Source organism: Tauraco erythrolophus, chromosome 3 (assembly GCF_009769465.1).
Source record: "Tauraco erythrolophus isolate bTauEry1 chromosome 3, bTauEry1.pri, whole genome shotgun sequence".
Classification (NCBI taxonomy): Eukaryota; Metazoa; Chordata; class Aves; order Musophagiformes; family Musophagidae; genus Tauraco; species Tauraco erythrolophus.
In genome coordinates, this window is record NC_141467.1 from 49,984,905 (window position 1) to 50,006,302 (window position 21,398).

Consider the following 21,398-nt stretch of genomic DNA (forward strand, 5'->3'; position numbering starts at 1 on the left):
TGCAGCAGTCAGCTTTGTTAGCTAACATTTTAACACTTATTGAGGGCTAAAGACACTCTTGAAACATGATCATACAACCTCAGCACCCTTACACTCCAAAAAGAAAGAAAACAATGGTTCTGTGTCCTTTAAGAGGGAAGCAGGTTTGTAATAAAATTGCAAAGAAGTGGTGTCATGGCGGATTCTGAAGCTGGCAGTAACCAGACATGGAGAGTTTTAAAAGGGACTGGGCTTTTTAGAAGCATTTGCTACTAAAAAATGTTGATCCAGTTCCTGCTGCCCTCTATCAGACAAACAGAGCTGCCTGGCAGGACACCATGTGCTTACTCAAAAAACCCACAACAGCTGGAGATAGACAAGTTAGAAAGCTGCATGACACCAAACTGTGTGGACTTCTGGATTTTCTTTTTTTTTAAGTGCTTTCCTCTGCAGCCCTACCAGAATCTGTAAAATCAGGCAGAGACACAAATACACCGTACTGCAATTTCTGCCTTTTGTCACCCTGTGACAAACGCTGTGACATTGGCATGTCCCATGCAGCTTTGTGGTATGTGTTGGCTGGTCCATGCAGTGAAGACGATTTGTAATCTGATCAGTAGAATCTTTTATAATACAAAAGAAAGCAGATGCCAATTTTGTGCTGATAACATCAAATTGCTCTTCAGCAGATGAGCTTTTTCTGGTTGTCTCCAAGTTTTAGAATTTTCTTTCTCAAACTTGGCTCTTTGGCAACACACTAAAGACTTGAAGAGAGGGGTTTTTTTTTGATTTTTTTAGCTTCAAGGTAGGAAATCCCCATGAGGAGGTTCACTTGATTATAAACAAAAACAGAAAAGGAGATCTTGAAAACCCGGAAAAATCCCTGGTAAGGAGGAAGAATGCTCAAAACTGTTGATGTGCTGCCCTTGTCTCTGTCAGTAGCATGACAGATTTGTGTTCACTGCACTGAAAAAGCAGCAGAACATAGGTGCCAACATGCTCAAATTACCCCAGCCTGGTGACCCGTATCATGACCGGGATCAGACAGATGCACTTGAATGACTTTGTTCTGTAAATGTTCCTCCCTGATGTCCTTCAGTGTTTGCTTTGTGTCACTCTGCGCTGGAATATTCTACCTTCTAGCAATGCTAAAATGCAAATAAAATTAAGCACAGAAATGTACTTTGGGTGTGCCCACCAGCCACACCAGAGGTGGGGCGTTCTGCCTGGGGTGGATAATTAAGCCCCAGGGAACTAAGCTGTCCTTTGTAGGCTACAAAATGAGACCCGGGATATTTAGCAGTAGTGATGGCTTTGAAGTTTATTTTTTCTTGGTTTTGCATTGTGTGTGGTGTGTTGTTGGGGGCTTTCTGTTTGTTTGAAGGTAAATTTTAGCACGCTCCTCTACTGTCTTACAGATGTATTCAGGACATATTTCTGGACTTTCATTTTATTCTGCTTTGTCATTTTCCATTGGCATAGCACAGTACCCATCTGGCACAACACTGCACTTTGTGCTAGGAATCAGAATGCTGAACTTGCAGAAGACAATACAGTCTTAGGACTATTTTTCATTGTAATGCTTTTTTATATTGTATCTGGCCTAAAGGGGAAAGACAGGAGCCATCGTGAGTCTTGTCTTTTCCCTTTTTTCATTCAGAAATGTGATGTATTAAATGAAAGTGTTTTTCATGAAGAACACATATACGACAGAGGGCATTGTGCTTTCCTAAATTAAAAGGAAATACTTGAAACTAAACTTGCCTGTTCTTGTAAATCCCTGTTGCCTACCTTCTCTTTGGCATTTGAAAGCCATTTTGAAGGCAAAGGACCTGTTCCAGGAATACATTCAAAGCTATTTCACTTTTAATCTGCTAACATGTTTCAAAACTTTTAGTATATATTTGAATAAGCTAAATTATGGCCAGCATATATAAGTCAGAAATTACAAGGCAGTATGTAAAGATAGTGTATAGCTTTCCTTCCCCCTTCATTCATCCTTAAACCTCGTTTGAGCCGGGCACTAGGCTGTTTCCTGCCTCTGTCTCAGACTTCCCTGTACAAACCAGAACAAATCACTTACTTAGGCCTGGCTCCTCCCATGCTTACCTATGCTGATCAACTCTGCAAATAGTCAGTTAAGCAAATTAGGGATGAAAACATGCTTCTGTGTGAATTAAGACTGTGTAAATACAAGCGCATCTGTAACATTTGGTTAAAAGTATTTATTAACATGCATGTTGCCACTGCGGTAGGAGTGACGAGACGTGCACGTTTTAGATCTTTTCATTTCTATGTTTGAGTGAAAACAGGAGAATCAGCCTCCATGCGTCTGAAACGTACAGAGTAGAAACCAAAGGGCAGCATGCAAAGGTAGCTTAAAGATTTCCTTTACACACCTACACAATCTTCTGGTTTCGATGCTTCACTAAAATGTGTTTCCTGCTGGAGCAAACCCTCTCCTGCCTCTCAGAGCCCCTCAGGGGCTTTCAGTAGCATTTGCCCTCGCAGGTGGGGTACCTCAATCTTCCCTGAGGCACAGCGTGGATCAGAGGCACATGCCTTCCTTTACTCAAGGGAGGCTTTATTTCCTCGCTGGGTCTCGGCAGACTCCATCTCCATGCACCTGGGCACAGGGCTGGCTCCTTTTCTGGTCGATCCCCTCGGGAGACCCGCAAGGGCAACCAGCAGATGGGCAGAAACCCAAAGCCCTCACCTTCTCCTGGCGTCTCTTGCTGTGGTTGTTGGGAAGCACATCCAGCAGCACTCCTCCTCCTGCCCCATGCGCTATCAGCCTGCTGCCGTTGCAGCTGTGCTCCCATCCTATGGGACGAGGTCTGGGGCAACAGCAGCAGTATGGGGAAAAAGGACGGTGCAGTCGGTTTGGAGACCTACCACTTGGGAACGCAGCATGTTGCCTTAGGGGACAGCCCAGCCCCAAAGCATGCCTGGCTCCCCTTGCCCGCTGCGAGCTCCCTCAACAATGCTTCGACCAACATCATCCCATCGTGTATCCGCGGTGGACTAGAAGACTCCTAGGCAAAATCTCTCTTTTACCGTAGCAGGAAGGGTGAGCTGTGTATAAGCCTCCCTGAAAGGGCTCTAGCACTTAGTTCAGGACTACCCTTCAGCGCCTGTCCCGTGTCACAGCGCAGGCACTGCAGTGCAGAAACGGTGCGGCATGCTTGAGGAGCTCCTTCAAGATCTTTAATAAGTCACATCCTCCTTCTGCCAATTAATATATACGATGTAGTGAATGGAGCTAACGGACATTTTGTGTCAGCCAAAGAGCTATCCCAAAGTCTCTGTCTCTTGTCTGTCATACTTAGTTGTGGAAATTATGATGGCACAAACAGAAGTTTAGGTAATGCAGGATAGATAGAAGACAGAATTGAACCCTTAAGGAAGAAAATAATATTTTCATTTACAGGTTACTGGTAATAGTAACTCTGAGAATATAAATTAGGCATTCAGATCTTCCCCTGTCATGCACAGCCAGATTTATTCCTAAATGGAATGTTTCCAAAATTTCCAGTGGCATTTCAGTTGTTCATTAAAGTGTACTGTAGAATAGAGTGATGATTTATTACACAGCTATAAAAGCAGTAGTAATCATTACAAGTGCAAATCTTCAGACATTTCTTTGTCTATGCTTTAAATCTTTTTTCTTTTCTTTTTTTTTCCATCGCTACATCTAGTGAAACAGTGATTGTAGCAATCAGTAAGCAAGCAGCCACCTCCTCCAACAGCTGCCAATATCCTAGTCTGTTTTATACAACAGATGGGAGGTATGCGCCAGCAAAGATAAGTGGCCACCTGTAAAATATAGTTCTAGATATGTGCCAAACTGGCCAGTCGTATAGTCAGGAACAAAACTAGTCAGAAGAAGAACGCAGCTGTGCTGACCACCCACACATCTGAAACAACAGGGAAACATTTACTTTCCTGGATGGATGCCCTTTTTTCAAGCAGAGTTGGGAAAACATTGTTATGCAACACTAATGCATACGGAAAACAATTTTTTATACCTTTTGTGGTGGCTTTCCATGACACTTGCAGCGTCTGATCTGATCTGTACTCTGGCTGCCACAGCAAAATCTTGCTGCCATAGGTACCTGCATCTTGTCATATTGGTTCCAATCTTTAAAGGGCACCTGCCTCAGCACTTGCAAATTTCTGTCTGGCAATATCTGTGTGCTGATTTGGTGATGTGCTGCAGTCTTCTTGTAAGCTCAGCTAATCAGTGAACAGTGACAGCCCCAGGTGACGTATTTGACTAACTGGCAGCTAATCCAGCATATTTGAATTTTGCATGTCACATACTGTTCACAACATATTCATAAAATACATTTCAAATTAGTTTAAGAAATGCATTTCAGGCAATGCTCAATGTTTACAGATCTGCAGGGTGGTGAAGTAGCTCACATGCATCTGAAAAATTGCCTATCGGATTATTCATTCTATTTTATCTTTTTTAATTTTTTATTTCTTTGGTTTTTTATCAAATAACAGACAATAATTTTTTCCAAGAGTTCCATGGCTAGTGTTAGCTATCAAAATGTTGTAGCTAACTGCTAGTAATGATCACTTGTTCATCATTTTCTCTTCCTTTTTTGAGTTTGGAACACCAGTCATTATGATGTCTAAAAAGCTTTCTACTTTTGTCATGTGGAATCACATGGTGTAAGGAGTCAAAGCATGTGAATATGGCTACTGTGAGTATTGCAGCGTACACACAGTCAAAATGGCAAGCAAAGGCTTTATCTTCGTCTTGTGACAGGAATATTGAGTAATTAGCATAAGTCTACATATTTTTATTAGGCAAGTAATTAGCAGCCAGAGAATATGGTGTTGTAGGGATGACCTAGATTTTATTGCGGTATTGTACCACTCAGAAACAGACCCAGTTTCTGAACTACTTAGGTGTGCAATTACACGATGGAATTGTCCTCCTAAAATACGTTGACAATTACCAGAGCTGTGCGTGCCACGGGGAAATTTCTCATACTAATTGCCGTCGTTATCTACTTGAATACAGAATATCTGCAAATGCTTGAGGAATTAGACATAAAATAGATTCTCTTCTTTCAGGTCAGCTGTGTATGTATTTCTAAAGACTAAGAGACGAAGATTAAGCCTGTAATTAGGTTACAGGGGGGTTTTTTTCATATATACCTGCAAACATCCATGTGAGATTTACATTTAAAAATGGAATATTTAGTTAATATTTTGATTTGTCCCTAAGTGTTCACAAATGTCCACTGAGTTCATTTAGTCATAGAATCATAGAATGGTTAGGGCTGGAAGGGACCTTCAAAGGTCATCTAGTCCAACCCCCCTGCAAGGAACAGGGATATCTCCAACTAGATCAGGTTGCTCAGGGCCTCGTCCAACCTGGCCTTGAACGTCTCCAGGGATGGAGCATCCACCACCTCTCTGGGCAACCTGTTCCAGTGTTCTACAGTTCTCATGGTAAAAATTTTTTTCCTAATATCCAACCTGAATCTACCTCCCTTTATTTTAAAACCATTACCCCTTGTCCTATCACAACAGGCCCTCCTGAACAGCCTTTGGGCTCTATCTGTTACGGTTGTCACTCAGGACAGGAGAGGTGGTGTGTTCATGGAGTTACTGGGCACCAAATCCACAAATCCAACTCAGATCACTGCTGCACTTGCACCACTCCTTGTAAGGCTCATCCTCTATTGGTTCAGGTGGTTCCTGCTATAGTAATTCCTATAACATACAACTCAAATCATGGTTACAACAATTTAAAGGTATTGCCTTTCCAGTGTCCACCCCTGGTCCCTTTGGGCCAGGTTATAGGGTTTAACATTGCAATGAACTCCTCCCCTTCCCCATAGCCTGGCTAGCAACAAGGGGTTCCTGCTATAGTACTTCCCAAAATACGCAACTCAAGTCCCAGGTTACAGCAATTTAAAGGTATTTCCATTACAGATTAAATATCTTTTTTTGTTGTTGTTTTTTTTTTTTTCCCGAACCTTACAGGATATCGAGTGAACACTCGCCAAAGCTTCAGATCCGGAGCCACAGTTACCTGAGAGCAGTGAGCGAAGTCTCCATTAACAGGAGCCTGGACAGCCTGGACCCCGCGGGACTGCTGACGTCCCCCAAGTTCCGCTCCCGCAATGAGAGCTACATGAGAGCCATGAGCACCATCAGTCAGGTGCGTGACATGGGCCCACGGCGGCCTGGAGAGCAGCTGCCATGCTGGACACCAGCCGAGCCCTTACAACAGGAGAGACTAGATTTTACTTTAAGTGGAATCAAGCTGTTGCATGCCACACATTTTCAAAACATTTTTAAGAGAACAGAAATATTTTCACACTATCTTGTTTTTGAGAGGGTAACATTTGATAATGCCATAACCTGCCCTTTGCAAATGGAAGAGTAGCATAACATGCAATTCATTTGAAGAAGTAGTCTAATTTTTTATTTTTCTTTTCCAAAAGCAGGCACTCATCAACAGTGTCTTTAAACAGGGTTCTCTTAAAGACCTTGTGCTTAGTACCTGAAATCAAGTTTTTTGGAATGCCTCAAAAAAACCCAAATACATTCACATGCTGAGTGAGATGCTAAAGGAAAACTAAGTCTGTTGTATTTTGTATTTCACCTTTTATCGGTATTTTATCAGAAATTTTAAAGCTTTCTTTATGCTACTGTATACGTTCTTAACCCCCTGCACCTCTGAACTTTTCACATACAGAGTATAAATGTCACAGTACATATGTTAAATACAAAGGTATTATTGCCCTGAAATTCTGTAAGATTTCTTCATACTCATTCTAAACTAGAAAAAAAAATAAAGGCCACTGTGACACATTCAGTTTATGAGTTTTAGCATCATAAAATAGCCTGTCCTTGCATACAATATGCTTGCACAGTTAAATTTGTGAGGGACAGATCTGAAATGCAAAAGTGCCAGCACTTCACAGGCCAGTGGGCCAGTAGTTCATCTGCTAAATTCTGTAGCTCCTTGATATGATTTTGGTCTTGTTTGCTTAAGTGGATCATTTGTATAAATCACTTGGATAAAAGAATTTTCTTACACTGGTCCAGAAGTGCAGCCAGGCAGGATTTGTGGTGCCAGATAGTGTCCCCTTATTATTGGCATTTCAAGTCATTGCAATGTCAAAAAAAATGCTTGACATTGTTGATGCCAGGACTTCAGCTGTGGCCATAATAAATATATGCGTTGTTCGGAACGGAGCTGTAGTTTGAATTTCTGCAATATTCTGTGTTTAGGCATTGCGACCTTAGAGTGTTCAGCTGCATGTTTTATAGGGAGACACTTTGCATAGAGTATGGACAGATGCTCTAGAAAGAAAGTTAGGATGTATCTAGAAGGAAACAGCACTGAAATTCAGGTCTAAGAGGCAACTATATGAACATTAGGTTAGGTTACTTATTTAACTGGACGCCTAACACTTATGCAAAGCTGTCTGCCAAATAATGTCATTTGCCAATATGAAGAAGTTGGCTTTAAAAGAAAAAAAAAAGCATTAATTCAGAGATATTTATTTGGATATATGACTATTCTCCACCATTGTAGGATTGTTCTTTATGCTTTACTATCCATCGCTCTTCCAAGCTCTTTTAAGCAGTTTCCCTTTGAAAAAATGTGGTTTACTTTTTGAGATTTCCCTTTTCATTTATGAGCACAAATACTCAGCATAATGTTTTCCTTGGTAAAATTCATCCTGGAAAATAATTTCTAATGTTTTTTTCCACCATCCTAACACAGTCTTATCTTCACTTGCAATCTTGGCCTTTTGCACGCTTGAACACAAACAAAATCCTCAAGTGATAGTTTCCATGTGCATGTTTCCTACAGTGATAATTGTTGTCCTCTGATGCCGAGCTCAGGGCTCTACTCTCAGTTTAGAAACATGAGCATCCGTTACTACTTAAGCCAAGGTTAATGGTCTCCAGATTTGTAAGACCCGTAGCAAGGCCCCATGCTTTCCAATGTTCTTTTAATCGGCGCGAGTGCAAGTCTTTGTCACCACCTAGTGTCGGCTCCACAAAGGGTCTAAGAATTCCCTCGCATCTCGCTCTCAGCCGAAGGAGTCAGCCCAGCCATATAGCTATACAAACATTTTCCCCTGCAGCAAAGCTAGTTCCCTGATCAGCCTCCCCTTCCCAACTGTTCATTGCCACTTGTACTCCCGAGCTTCCCAGCCCCTCAGGTTTATACCGTGATTGCCTGTGGATTGCATTGATTGTGTACCAGGGTTAAGCTGCCCTTTTTTTTTTTTCTCATCCACTAAAGAAAGAGTGATTTTTGTTTTTCAGTGTGATAGTCTTAATGGCCAGAGGTTCAGCCTCTGCTGTGCGACCAGTGTGAGATAAACCAGATGCTGCTGTGAGGACTCCCAGCTTCCCACCAATCTCAGCAGGAATCAAGAGTCTAAACTCTGCTGAATCTCTGTCTAAAGCCTCTGTCTCCCCTTCTTGTACATTATTTTTTTTCCCCTGACAATTTTTGCTTTGTAGAATGGGACATATTTATGTGCCGTTCACCTGTTCTTCATGTGTGAAGGGATCTTCTAACAGACGTTGGCCATTGTGCCCCTGTAGCTTGTGTTTGCATCGGGCAGGCTGGTGTATGGGATGTACTGAACCTGCCTGGTCTTTGCCTGCAGGTGAGTGAGATGGAGGTGAATGGTCAGTTCGAATCCGTCTGCGAGTCGGTGTTCAGTGAGCTCGAGTCTCAGGCGGTGGAGGCTCTGGATCTGCCCATGCCAGGCTGCTTCCGCATGAGGAGCCACAGCTACGTCAGAGCCATTGAGAAGGGCTGCTCCCAGGACGAAGAGTGCATATCGCTGCGGTCTTCATCTCCCCCACGTACAACCACCACGGTGAGGACCATCCAGAGCAGTACTGGTGAGTAACAAAAAGGGAGATCCAGAGAGGTGGTGGAAATGGAAGGTACAGCTTCTCTGTCAGACACACAGGTGTCTGTACTTCACCAGGGAGCTGGACAGACTAATCAGCCTAAAACTCCACACAGATAAAGGCTGATGCAGTTGTGGTGCCTCCTTCATCCAAGCTAATTTATTCTGGGCTGAAAGCACTTGGAAGGGAAATCCAAGGTGATGTCTCCTCTCGCTCTCCTCGCCAAAAGAGTGATCACAATTTGGCAAGGCTGCACAAGAAGGCTCTGGGTTAGCAGCTCTGCCAGAGCTTACCAGCAGTGGAGGGTCTCTCTGCTGAGTTTTTCTACATAGACGAGGTGCTCTTTGTCTTTTCTAAAAGTTACAAATTATGGGTTGCCTTATTTAATGGCTCAGAGAGACTGTTACAGATCTCTAGGCCGTATCTCAGAAGTGGGAATGAAGAAGGAAAGAGGAGGTCTGCAAGTCAAAACATGCATGTTCACATCCTGCTGTTATTCCTTCTGCAGTTTAAACTATTCAAGCCTTGCAAAAGAGAGGCACTTGGGTCTAAACATGAGACTTACAAACCTTCCTTTTAATGTTTGAGGTTGCTTTTCTTTTGGAAATAACCATGATGAATTCCAGATTCTGTCACCAAAGTGAATGCTTAAGAGGAAGAAAAAGCAAGTCAGAAACCAAATTCCCAATCTGCCTCTCTCATTCAGGAAAGCAAGAGGCAGGAACTATTACGTGTGTGTGCTCTTCCCTGTGGGAGGATGAGAGAGGCCCTCTTTCCTTTGACTTCTCTTCCACTGCTTTACACAAGTTTCATTTACTATTCATGTACTATTCATATTCATGACTAATATTGACTATTGTAAGTATTTCACTGTACCTACTATCTCTTTTCCCAGTTCTTTAACTTCTGGTTTCTGTACTTTAAACTTTTGCCTTTTTGTGCCTTATCTCACAGGTGCAGTTGTTTGTACCTTGTAAATTCCTTATCTCTCACTCCAGTCTTTTTTAAAGCTGCTTGTCAATTGGTTTATGTCATCAAAGGACACTTTCAATCCTTTTACCAAAAATGTTTGGCTTAATTCATGATTTTTCTGAAAGTAACAAGTTTAAGTACTGTTGGAAACACATTGGCAGTACATAACAAACATCAAAAAAAAAATTTAAATGCTGCAGAGCAGTTCTCATCTGAATCACCCTTAAGAAATAGCATTCACGTGACAACATTTTTGCTATAAAAGTAGTTCTTGTGTGCACGCAGGGTTTGTACCACACCACAAAGACATTTACATAGGTATGTGTTACTTCACTGTACAGTATTAGCTTGTGTCGAATGTATTCTGAGGCAAAAGCTGAAGGATGGGAGTTTTCAAGGATTTTTCAGTGTGCATTTGCATTTATTAGATTACCTTGGGTATCCCAGAGGGGTTTTTCAGTTCTTTCAGAATAGCTTTGTTAACACTTTCCCTTTATAAAAATAACTATAATCATTAATCTAGAAGAGAATAACTATTTTTAATTGTCTGCGTATGAGAGGTTGTTTCTGTCACTTAGAAAAATGGTGCCTGTATTTGGGTGTGATGGTGTATAAATGGAAAAGGTTGGGTGTATATATCAGCCAAAAACACTGGGAAACCCGAAAGAGGAAAATCGTTATTGTAAACTGTCTCTTGCTTATGTCCTTTTTTGTAGTATGACCACAAATAGAAGCCTGGTCTCTTCTGTGGGCAGCTGGCTTTATTAAAAAATCATATGAACAAAGCTATAGTACTGAAAAATCCAGTGGGTCTGTCTTGGGTTACTGCTTCTGTAGTCAGCCCCTTAAAATGCAGAGAGAAGAATGATTTGCAGCCCTCTCTTTTAGACATCCATAGAAGCATTTAAAGACTGCAGTAGGTATCCATTTTCTGCTATGGGAATTTTACTGACTTAGAGTTCTCATTTTTTAATTCTTGGGCTCCCAAGGGCCCATGCCCATGAGTAGCGCTTCAGACAACTTGTTTCTTTTACTACCCAACTTACATACCACTGTCCATTTAATGGGGATTAGAGCTGAACTAATTCCATCCAAAACAGGGAGGTTGGATTAGATGATCTCTAAGGTCCCTTCCAGCCTATGCCATTCTATGATTCTATGATTCTATAGTAGTCTATATTGACTACCTTGCTGTTGCCTGTGGCTGACTCACAGAAGAGAAATAACACGAAAGGTATTGTTGATGGTTTCTATTAATATCTGCTCAATAAAATGAGGAATGGCACAACAGCTAGGCAGATGTGAAGAAAGGAGAACAGGAGGCTTTGGGCAACCTGGTGTAGTGGAGGGTGTCCCTGCCCATGGCAGGGGAGTTGGAACTAGATGATCTTTAAGGTCCCTTCCAACCCTAACCATTCTATGATTCTATGTTTCAAATGCTTTTGTGGGAGTCAAGGGGCAGTTGTGATCTGAACTATGGATTTAACATCCCCAAATGAGAGAGCTATCCTCCTGCCCCCAAAACACCTTTGCCTGGTCAACCAAGCAAGGTTCCTTTCATCAACATTAGGTAGTTCCCTCAGGGACCTGGCTTTTCATTCACTAATGCACAAAGCTGTGATCATACACTGATGTTGGGAATTTCTTTGACTGCTGGAAGCCCAGGAAAATGCCAACTTGATGATGATGGAAAAGACAAGAGAGCTGCCTGTTCACTGGATTCAAAATTTTTCCTCCAGAGCATTGACCCACAGCTTTCCAGGGCATCTGGATAAAAATATTAAGCAAGCACTATGGACAAAAATCACACCTACTTCTGCCTGTTAGCCTATGCTACGGCAGTTGCTGCCTCAGGTTTTAATTTCCTTTTGCCACATAGTTTTGGAGGTTTAGTTCTGAGATTAGGGGTACATTTCTACTGGCATAGCTGTGTGGTTCCTGAGGATGTACTCAACCTGACTGTAAACCCAGTGCTAACGTGCTGTCTGCGGCACAGCGCTCAGCTGTGGGTGACTGCCCAGATGATGTCCTCTGCAGCCACCAGTTCTCGGTCAAACACGGCAATGCTGCAGGATGACCGCATCTGGCTGAAACCAAGTCCCCAGTGTGACAATGGGGCTTTAGGCACAAACCTGTTGTCGTCAGCGGGATGAAATGTTACAATGTGAGCGAGATAAAAAATCCTAACCTCACCGAAGTGAAGTTTCACAGCCGCACTCCAGTGCTGGCATATGTTACACATCATAGCCTGCACTAAAAATTACCACCCATGTCATTTGGTGTCTTCAGAGGAATTTAATGAGGTGTGAGTTATTGTATAATTTGATCCCAGGTTGTTTGCAGATGCAGCCATTGTAGCTGAAACTCTTCAGCCAACAATTTCAGTCACTAAATAGGTAGCCTTTTAACAATTTATGAAGTCTGTAAATCATTTCAATGAGGTTAAAGAATACAGTAATTAAGAAGCAAAGAAATTTTAAAGTGGTCTAAAGAACATCTTTCACCTACGTTTTTTGTGTTTGTCTTTCTAAACCGTGCCTGTGCAGCCATGTACGTTCCTTTGCTCCAATCAAATCTTATGATACTGTGGGGGTGAAGGCATTAGCACATGTGGATACAAATATATAATTGAGATTGGATATGTTTAGTTTGAAAATGACTCCTCTGTAATGGAGCTGGAGCAGTAACATCAGCAAAAACTCTTGCACTAGATTGCAGTAAGTATTTTTTCAATATCTAACCTCTCTACAGTCAGTTAAACAGGAGTATCAAAGTTATCTACAGTAATGCCATCTGGTGATTCTCAGTAATATTGCACTTCTGCTTAAAAGCAAACTAAACAAAAATCCCAAGGAAATCATGCTGTGTAGCCAGCAGGTTAGAGAAGGACTGAGAGTTATCACAGTATATGCTAATTATGGTGCTTCAGCTGAGCAAGCTGTTTTCCTTCCGTTCATTGGAACATCTGACCAAGAGAGGTCAGGTATTTTGTGGAAAATCTCTAAGGGGGCTGCCTAACCAATTAAAAAAAAAAAATGCAAACAACTTTAAAAATAGACTTGTGCCAGGCAGAATTCAAAAATAAAATCAAATCCTGTGGAAAAGGAAGCTGTAACTGACTGTATGCCAGCTGCGTCCAAGCTCTTTTGGACTCCTCAGAGCTGTCCTTGCAAGACTGTTCTGTTCAAAAAGAAACAAGGAATTAGGATTTCAAATTTGATTTCCAGTTGAAGCTAGGATTGGTTTCTGGATCTATACCAAAATTAGGATATTTCCGCAGAATGTCTGAAGAAATATAACTAAGTTAGAGCCTTCATGCAGATGTCGAACCTTAAAATAGATTTGAAGAGTGTAGAAAACTGTTTGACAAAGAATTTACATGGTTCATTTCCTCTGTTTCCTTGAGTAATCCTGAAATGCAGTCTGCCTTTGGATCTGCTATCAAATTGCTTAAACCAGCACTTAAAAACGCTTTTCTTTACTAATGAGGAGCTGACCTTGGAGGAGGACACTGTTTCCAATTTCAGAGGCATTTGACTGTAGCTGGAGCAAGTTTCATCTTGTCTATCCCAGAAGTCAGCTTTATGAATGTTAAGCTCCAGATCACACCAAAAAAACCCCATGTTTATGAAACCAGTGAAAGTTTTTAATGAGAGAAACTCAGACCAGAGCTCTTGCTGGAACATTTCTAACTGACTTAAAGCATGATACAAGGCGCTCATGGAAATTGCTATGATAATAAGTGCCTGAGAAGGAGCAGGACTGAGCTGTGGGAAGGAGTCAGCCATGGAAAAAGACTACCCAAACATTTGGCAGGTTGTACGAGGTCGCTTTACATGGGGTGTAGTTTTATGCCAATTGAGAATAGGAATTGAAGTAAGTTTGATAAATTCCATTTTACCTTTTGGATGTCTAGTCTGTATGTCCTGAAGACACATGGAATTTTGTGGCCTGGAAGACAAGGATTACTGGAATAAATATTACACAGGCTCCTACTTTAAGAATACTGGTAGTTACAGCTGGCTTGCAATTTAAGTGATGTCAGGTGGTGGAATGTATTACATCAATTTTTTTAATCATCTTCCCTGGTTCTGCCTCTTTTCTCTGTATGATTATGAATATTGAATTTAAACTGTTTGGCCCTATCTGAGACACTGCCCAGATCCTGAGAGAGACAACCTATGGCATTCACCCTGGAGCTTGATGATTTTGGTTTCTCTATGATAAGTCCAGTTTCCCTCACAGCACGTCAGGAAAGTGCTCAGTCCTTGCAATTTCAGATATGGTTCGAGGCGACTTGCGGAGCTTAAGGGCACAGCGAAAGCTCAGAACTTCCTAAAGAGAAAGGCTGAGAGAAGGACTTTATTTTGTAGAATATGTCCTGTTCATTTTTTCCACCTCTGAAAATGTAAAGGTTAGAGGAGTTAGAAGTGGTCTCCAAAGTTATGAATGTGTTTCAAATGCAGGAGATTAAAGACTTGTAATACCCTTTGGTATTCAGTCTTTGCTAACTGTTCTTACTCTTCATTTGCTTGATAAGCTTCTAGACTTTTCGACTCAGACTCTTAGTGGGTTAAGAACATGAGAAAGATCTTAATAATTCAAAACTGTGATCTTAAAATGTCTTGAAGAAATGTGTTGTCTTACTTTGCGAACATTTCTAGAAGCACAGAACAACTCTGCTAATTTGTTCAGATAGCACGTGTGTAGTTGACTCCTCCAATCGTCCAAACAACTTGGACATCTCCAAGGCTGAAAATGGGTACATCACACTCCAGCCTCACTAACTCTGTCAATGTCCATGCATCTCTCATGCTGGGGAGTGCCACACAGGGCACAGAGTTGAGATGTGGTCTCACCAGCACTACACCTCCCTCAAACTGCCAGCTGTGCCTTGGCAAAGACTGCCTGGCCTGCAGTCAGCCATCCTCAGTGCAAGAGTACGCTGCTGACTGCTGTTAAGCCTGCTGCTCTGAGGCTCCACGGGCCTTTTCTGATGCTGGGAATAGGATGACAACCAGACCTGTAGATCTGGCAGTCTCAAATGAAACAAGAAAACACATCTTTAACAGAAATCTGTATTGTTCTATGAAAAGAGCTTTTAAGGAGATTGTTCATCTAACGGCAGCACAAATAAAGAGGATGCAGTAATTAGTGACATAAAGTGTAATATTTCATTATTTGTTAGTCTCTTCTTAATTTCTTTGCAAAAATGAAAAATTATATAGAAACCCTTTTCTTATGTCTATATGGAATATGCCTAAATATATTCTGCCATTAATTCATTTCCTTTGATTGTACTGCACACATTAAAGTGATAATCATTTCAGGTTATTGATTTATATAGTTATCCCTAAAGAAGTACAGATCACGTTTGGATTTGAGCTACGCTTTTGCTTCAGCCTAGGTATGTTTGTTACCAAACGCACTACTCTCTGGAGATAGTTGTAGGAGTGTCCAGAGTCACCAGTTGAATGAAGACCCTTGGGTGTACTAATGCAGTGAGAGAACCCTGGGCCCACAGTTGTGCACCCCACTTTTGCTAATGTGCATATACTTTGTATACGTACCCCTGATGGAGCCTGTAGCCATGCTCGTCCGAGTATATTAAAGCACCTGAATGTCCAACGCCAAGCTGAGACAAAATGCCACTAAACATAATACTGTAACAAATGTACAGGAGGGTATTACAAGCAAAATAGTAATTTGAAGGTTGCTGTGTTGACTGAGCACCGCATGCCTCAAGTCTCATTAGCTGAGAATTAACTGTTTTTGAAGCCTGTAAACAAACATGAAACCTCAGTGGTTTTGCCACAATCCAAGAAGTAGTGGCTAAATCAACCATCTCTTCTGCTCGTTGCTGCAAGTCGAGTCTACCTGGTGCCGTCAAGCTTGGGCTGGCTGACAGGTCTACCTCAGGTAGTTGCAGCAGTTTGCCTGAGGTCTAGTGCCCTCACAGTGAGGTCAGGTGCAGGGCCAGGCTGATGTGACTTCAACAGCTCTGACTCGGCAGCCTTGTGTATCTGCGTTTTCAGGGACAATGTTTTCTGACTTGCAAGCAGGAGTAGAAACCAACCTTCTTCAAAATACACCTGGAATTACATTGCAAGAAAGCAGGTTTCCTGTAGCAGTGCCGGCCTAATCACAAACCAATGGGTAGAACGTGCAGCAGAATATAAAATAAACCCATAGTCTGTTTCCACTTGCATATTGTGGGAGGAGAGTATAACCTTTATCCAAAATGTTGTTCTCAGGGACTGGTCATTGCTCTAAAACAACAGAACTCTGAGCATTAAGGATACACTGCCCCTTGGCTGAGATGACAATAACAAATGAAGGGCAAATAGTTCAATTTTCACTTTATGGAGAAAAACAACAAAGACCTGGATCTTTTCTTTGTTCTGGCTTATTTCCAGTGTGATGTTTTTTTGATGGCATTGACAGAAATGAGCTGAATCTGTAAGCCAAAGACATGCCCCAATTTATATAACGCAATCACATTTTCAGTAATAATTCCTGCCATTTTCCTAAAATAGACGAACGAGGTCACTTTTAACAACAGTTGTATTTCGAGAAGCAAGACTTGGGCCTCTTTCCTGAAGGGGCTATGCTTAATTAATACATCCAATGTGTAGAAATAACTCAGGTTGTTCTTTTTAGTGTGTGCTACTGTCCAGTCTTCAGCAATGTGTTGCCACTCACCTGGGGTAAGTTCCACATCATTCCATTAAGACAAACCTGAGTATTTTAGTTGTCCTCAGAGATAATAATTACGAAGCTCTTTTGAGCCAAAGCATATTCCAAGAAGTTACTGACGAGATATTTGTTGATGATGGGCTTTTTAAAGTGACTGAGTGATTTTGGATTTTCAAGAAACTAAGTAAGATTTTTTAATAAGTGGGTTTAATGAGTACAGCTCTGCAGGGCCCCTCTTGTACTACAGCAATTCGTTTGGAGCCGTTATGTTTCATCATGTCAGTAATTCCCATTTCAGAGCTCAGATATGATACATTAGGTACTGGATCCTGTAAATAATTACACATTTTCATGCTTCCTAAATAGGTGTTTATGCAACAGTCTAACAGTAATTGGCTCTTTGAAGCTATGGTGGACTACGGAGTGCATATATTATTAACCATTTTTTGAAACAGACGCTGCCCTTTTTCTTTAGTAATAACAGATAAACCCAAAGGAAATGTGGCAGCAAATAAATCTATACATTAAAAAAAAAATTACAGGAGCTCTGAAGTGTACACAGAGATGTGATATATGCTTTTTATGTCTTGCAGTTACGCTGATCTTACTGCACCGCTTCTTACAATGCTCAATAACTAAGCACAATGCAACTCAAATACTGGGATCTGGAAAATGCCTAATGTTATTTTGCAAAGAGGGACAGTCTAGCTGCCATTACAGTCTAATAGTCTCTTTTATCAAAGGCACACTCTAGGCAGATGCTGGTAATCTGTTCTAATGCTGCAACCTTTGTCTGGCCTCTTAAGCGGGAAATGGATGTGTTGGTCTTTGGAAACTGTTTTCCCTTACTGAATTTGACTTTGGTCAGATGGGAGTGTGCTAAATTGCATTCCACTTAAAATGCAGTAAGCCGTCTGAGCAGAACAGTTCCTAGTTGCTCTGATCAAGGATTTGAGCTAAGCTATCAGAGGAGAAAAAGAAAAAAAATAATGTCATAGAACCCTCTACTGTGGCAGATCTCTCGGTTGTTCTGTTGAGAAAGACATCTACTTTTTGTCTCTGCACAGTCAAGACAATGGTGGCTTGATAACTGCTCTTTTTGCTGTAATGATTTTTCAAATTAACTCTGTCTTTAGCTAAAGTAGAATGTAGATCTGTATCCCTCTGGGAAGGTTTAGATGGAAGTCAGAACATTGTAACAGTATAACAAAATAAATGCTGGCAGACTCTGTTTAAACAAAGCAGGCTATTTCTGTTTTGAAATTCTCTATTTTTTTTAACTCTCTTCTCCAGAACTTTGCTAAGAGTCAAATAAAATGATGTACATCTGTGGCAGAAAAAAGCCAGGGTCTTAGTAGACCAAAAATAAACAAGCTACGAATAAAATCCAACGTGTCCATGAACTACTAGCCCCAATCTGCCTGCCTCAGGAAGTCCTGAGAAAATCAGCCACTTTCCATTTTGTGTGAAGTGCAATTTGCACTCAAGTGACAGAATTAGCTGTTGCCTGGTGCCGTGGCCCTACTCTTTCTTATCTCACACAGTTCGCTGAACTGTCATGTGACATTTTACCATTTGCCTCTGTGGAAAAAAAAAAAAAAGGGAGGAAGCGGGGAAAAAAGTATTCAGAGAGATGGAGTGCCGGGCTGCATGCCCTGATCTAGGTGAAGTCAGTTATTGTCTTGTTATGTACTTCCAAGGGAACTGGCTCTGTCCTTATACATATCACTTTATGCCTTCTCTTTCCCTCTTTGGGATGTTGCTATGGGAAAGTTAGATCATGTTAAAAGCGATATGCACAGCTAAGGCCAAAATGCTTATTCTCTTTTCAGAAAAAGGCAGACAAATAAAGGCAAGAAGTCGTTAGTTAAGATTTCTGATACCAGCATTCACCCCTCACAAATCTTCCGCTTGGACATTATCCACAGCCGAAAAGCTGCATCATGTTCACCCAAAAATGTACAGTGCCATTTCGTGTAAATGGGCAGTTGTGTTTAACCTCACATCAGCTACCTGTGAGCCAGTTCTTCTCTATGCCAACGCTGCAGCCTGCAGCACATCAACATCTGTTCTGGTGTCGCGTGCTTCCACAGATACAGATGGCATTATGAATCAGAACACCCTCCCATAATCTGATTTACCTTTCCAGTTATCCCCCTTTCTGGACTTCAAATACGTGCTGCAGTCCTGAGAGCCTTTTCCTGTTTATATCAATGCTTACTGAGAATGTAAATACGTATCTCCCATAGGAAGAGCATGTACAACTAAGTTCATTGAGAAGACTCACGCTGACAACCAAGACTGGTCTTACGTCCTGTAAGCTTGGGTGGTGGGGTAATTGAGAAATAGCTGTAGGATGAAGGAATACTGAGCCTGAAAGCATGTAGGTGGGTTGTTGGTTTTTTTTAATTTAGTAAAATATAATAGCCCACCCTACAGGTGATACACACCAGTGGAGAAAACAGGTATCTGTAAATAAGTCGGAGTTAAAGCAGGTTTTACTCGCAGTGTTACACTTTTTTTCCTAGTTCAACATACCTCGTTTCATTGAAGGGCAAAGAGTTTGATGGTTAATAAAAAAAGATGAGTGACAAAAGGGGAAAAAAGTGACAAAAGGGTAGGGAAAAGGACAAGGAAGAAACTGATTTGGAGTAGCAAAGCGGGTCCAGAATAGTTTCATAGAACAGAAATGTATCCTGCACTTCAAAAATCATTCATTTCAACAAAATGTAGAATCAGTAACACCATTCCCTATGTTAATAGTTGATGGTGAGAAATAAATGGATAGGGCTTTTCACCTGAGTTTTTTCAAAATGCTTTTTTTTCTCTTTAGTCCTTCATCTGGTATGACTTGGTCTGTAGACTAGAGGGAGATGGTGTGCTATCTAGCACATTTTATTGATGCTGTTTGATACCCAGTAGCCAGTAGCTAGTTGTTGTAGCTTGTTGGCTAGTTGTAGCCAGTTTTTCACATATATTTTAGAGCATATTTTCTGATTGGGATGAGCCTCCAGTTTCCCTGCACACAGGAGATATAGAGGGATATGAGATGGTCATCAGATTAATGGCATCCAGAATCCCGTTATTGCGTTCAAAAGGCTGGCAAAACTAGTGAATGGAAAATACTGAACATGACAGATGAGAGTAGACACTAGATAGAAGGCTTAAATAGCTGTGGGAATTCGTGGGACCACAGCAGCAGTGTCAGAATTTCATCAAGTGAAGGGTAACTCTTTCCCTCATCTGTTTTGCAGATACATTTTTTTTTAGTATTTCAAGTACAATATTGCAGATCAGAGCAGTCTGTTAAGCTGCAAAAGTGAGACAGACCTTTCTTTTCCTGCAAACTTTGCTCGTCGAGGGTCTTATTGTAAAAGGCGCTAAGTGTCCTCAGCTGTCAGCATCGTCGAATCAGCTCATCATTTCCCTATGCCTTGTGTCACAGAAACATCTGGCTCCTCTATTTCACTGCAGGTGCCTTTACAACCAGAAGAGTCTGGGTCAGGAGCATGAATCTGTTAGAATGCAGTTTACGATATTTTTTAGAAGATACAAATGTAAGCGTTTCTAGTCCTTTTTCTGTGGAAAGCTTAAATCTTGCAACTAGATCCTAGGGAATAATATAGAAATGGTTTATCAAACATAATTTCTGGGCAGTCTTTCAAATGCTGCGGGTTTTTTTTCCATTATGCTGCTACAAAAGGTGAGATCCTGGGAAATGTCAGTGAGGTAAATGTTTACACTTTCTCTATGCTGCAGTAGCAGTCAAATTTGCAGCACAAGAAAAACTGATCTTTACCCAATGTCAAATTGTTTCTGTCACATTCATAAATAGAAGAGACAGAAAGGGTGGCTGTATCTTTCTTTCCACTTCTACGATTAGCAAGGAGATCATGCTCAACAGGATGAGATGGAGCAATCCCAGGTGCCTTGCATCTGTTGTCCATAACATCATACTGTGAATTGACCACTGTCACCATATTTCATATATATGTGCTAAACAATGATAAAAACACCACCCATTGCAAAACTAGCATGTCTTCATTAAAGAGATTATTTCTGTTTGCACTGCAACCACGTGCAGTTCCTGCAAGCCAGCTGTGTTTTCTCCTCAACACATTAAGTGTGGTACGTGCATGTCCTTTGTGTCACCTTTGAAGAACTGGCAAAAAAATAACTTTGCCAGCTACTGCTGGTGAGGAAAGGAAGCCTTATTCCATCTTCAGCCAGCTGCCTCTCCAGCATGCGTGGAGAGGAGTCAGGAACTCTTTTAGGGGGGCATTCTGTCGAAAGCCTATGCAGAATCATAGCTTTTTATCCCAAGTCAGAACCCGTGTAATTGCAAAATGTTGCCAATTACTGTCACTAATCTCCAAAACCAAACTGTGTGTTTATTGAACATCATTGTAGTAATTTGGGACATGCGATGTTAATCACGGGTGCAGGATTAGGCATCCTGTTTAGCCTACCTGGGCTAGGCTTCCTGTTTCAGAACCACTTTTCTTTTTCTCACTTTCAACGTGATAATAACTTCTTTGGGGCTTGAGGCATTGTCAGGTTCTGATACTGAAGTGCACTGGCTGCACTGACATCATCTGACATTGCCTTTTACATCTAATTTTTTCTCCTGAAAAATCTCTTATTGTTATTGGAGCATGACATTATGCTTCTTAGGAGAGAGAAAGAAGCCCAGGGAAATTATTAATTCAAGCTGTCAGCAATACCTAGCTCATTCATATTGTTATGAAAAACATTTCACTTGTAAAATAAAACTGGTGCATGTTTGCTTTTTGGTAATGTAGCAGGAAGAAGTATGTGTCTCTCTACTGGGG

The 21,398-nt window shown here is 41.3% G+C and overlaps 1 protein-coding gene across 5 annotated transcripts in view; it reads left to right on the plus strand.

Moving 5' to 3' along the window:
• Positions 1–21,398, plus strand: part of DLGAP1 (DLG associated protein 1) — a 143,804-nt gene that overhangs the window by 38,546 nt on the left and 83,860 nt on the right. For 3 of the 5 annotated variants that reach the window (XM_086609217.1, XM_009981978.2, XM_009981980.2), the window contains exons 3-4: positions 5,989–6,166; positions 8,646–8,886. In XM_086609217.1, the coding sequence (XP_086465343.1) occupies positions 5,989–6,166; positions 8,646–8,886 (419 nt within the window). Of the gene's footprint in view, positions 1–5,988; positions 6,167–8,645; positions 8,891–21,398 lie in introns of all 5 variants that reach the window. The other 2 variants (XM_009981976.2, XM_009981979.2) reach the window with 1 other exon arrangement.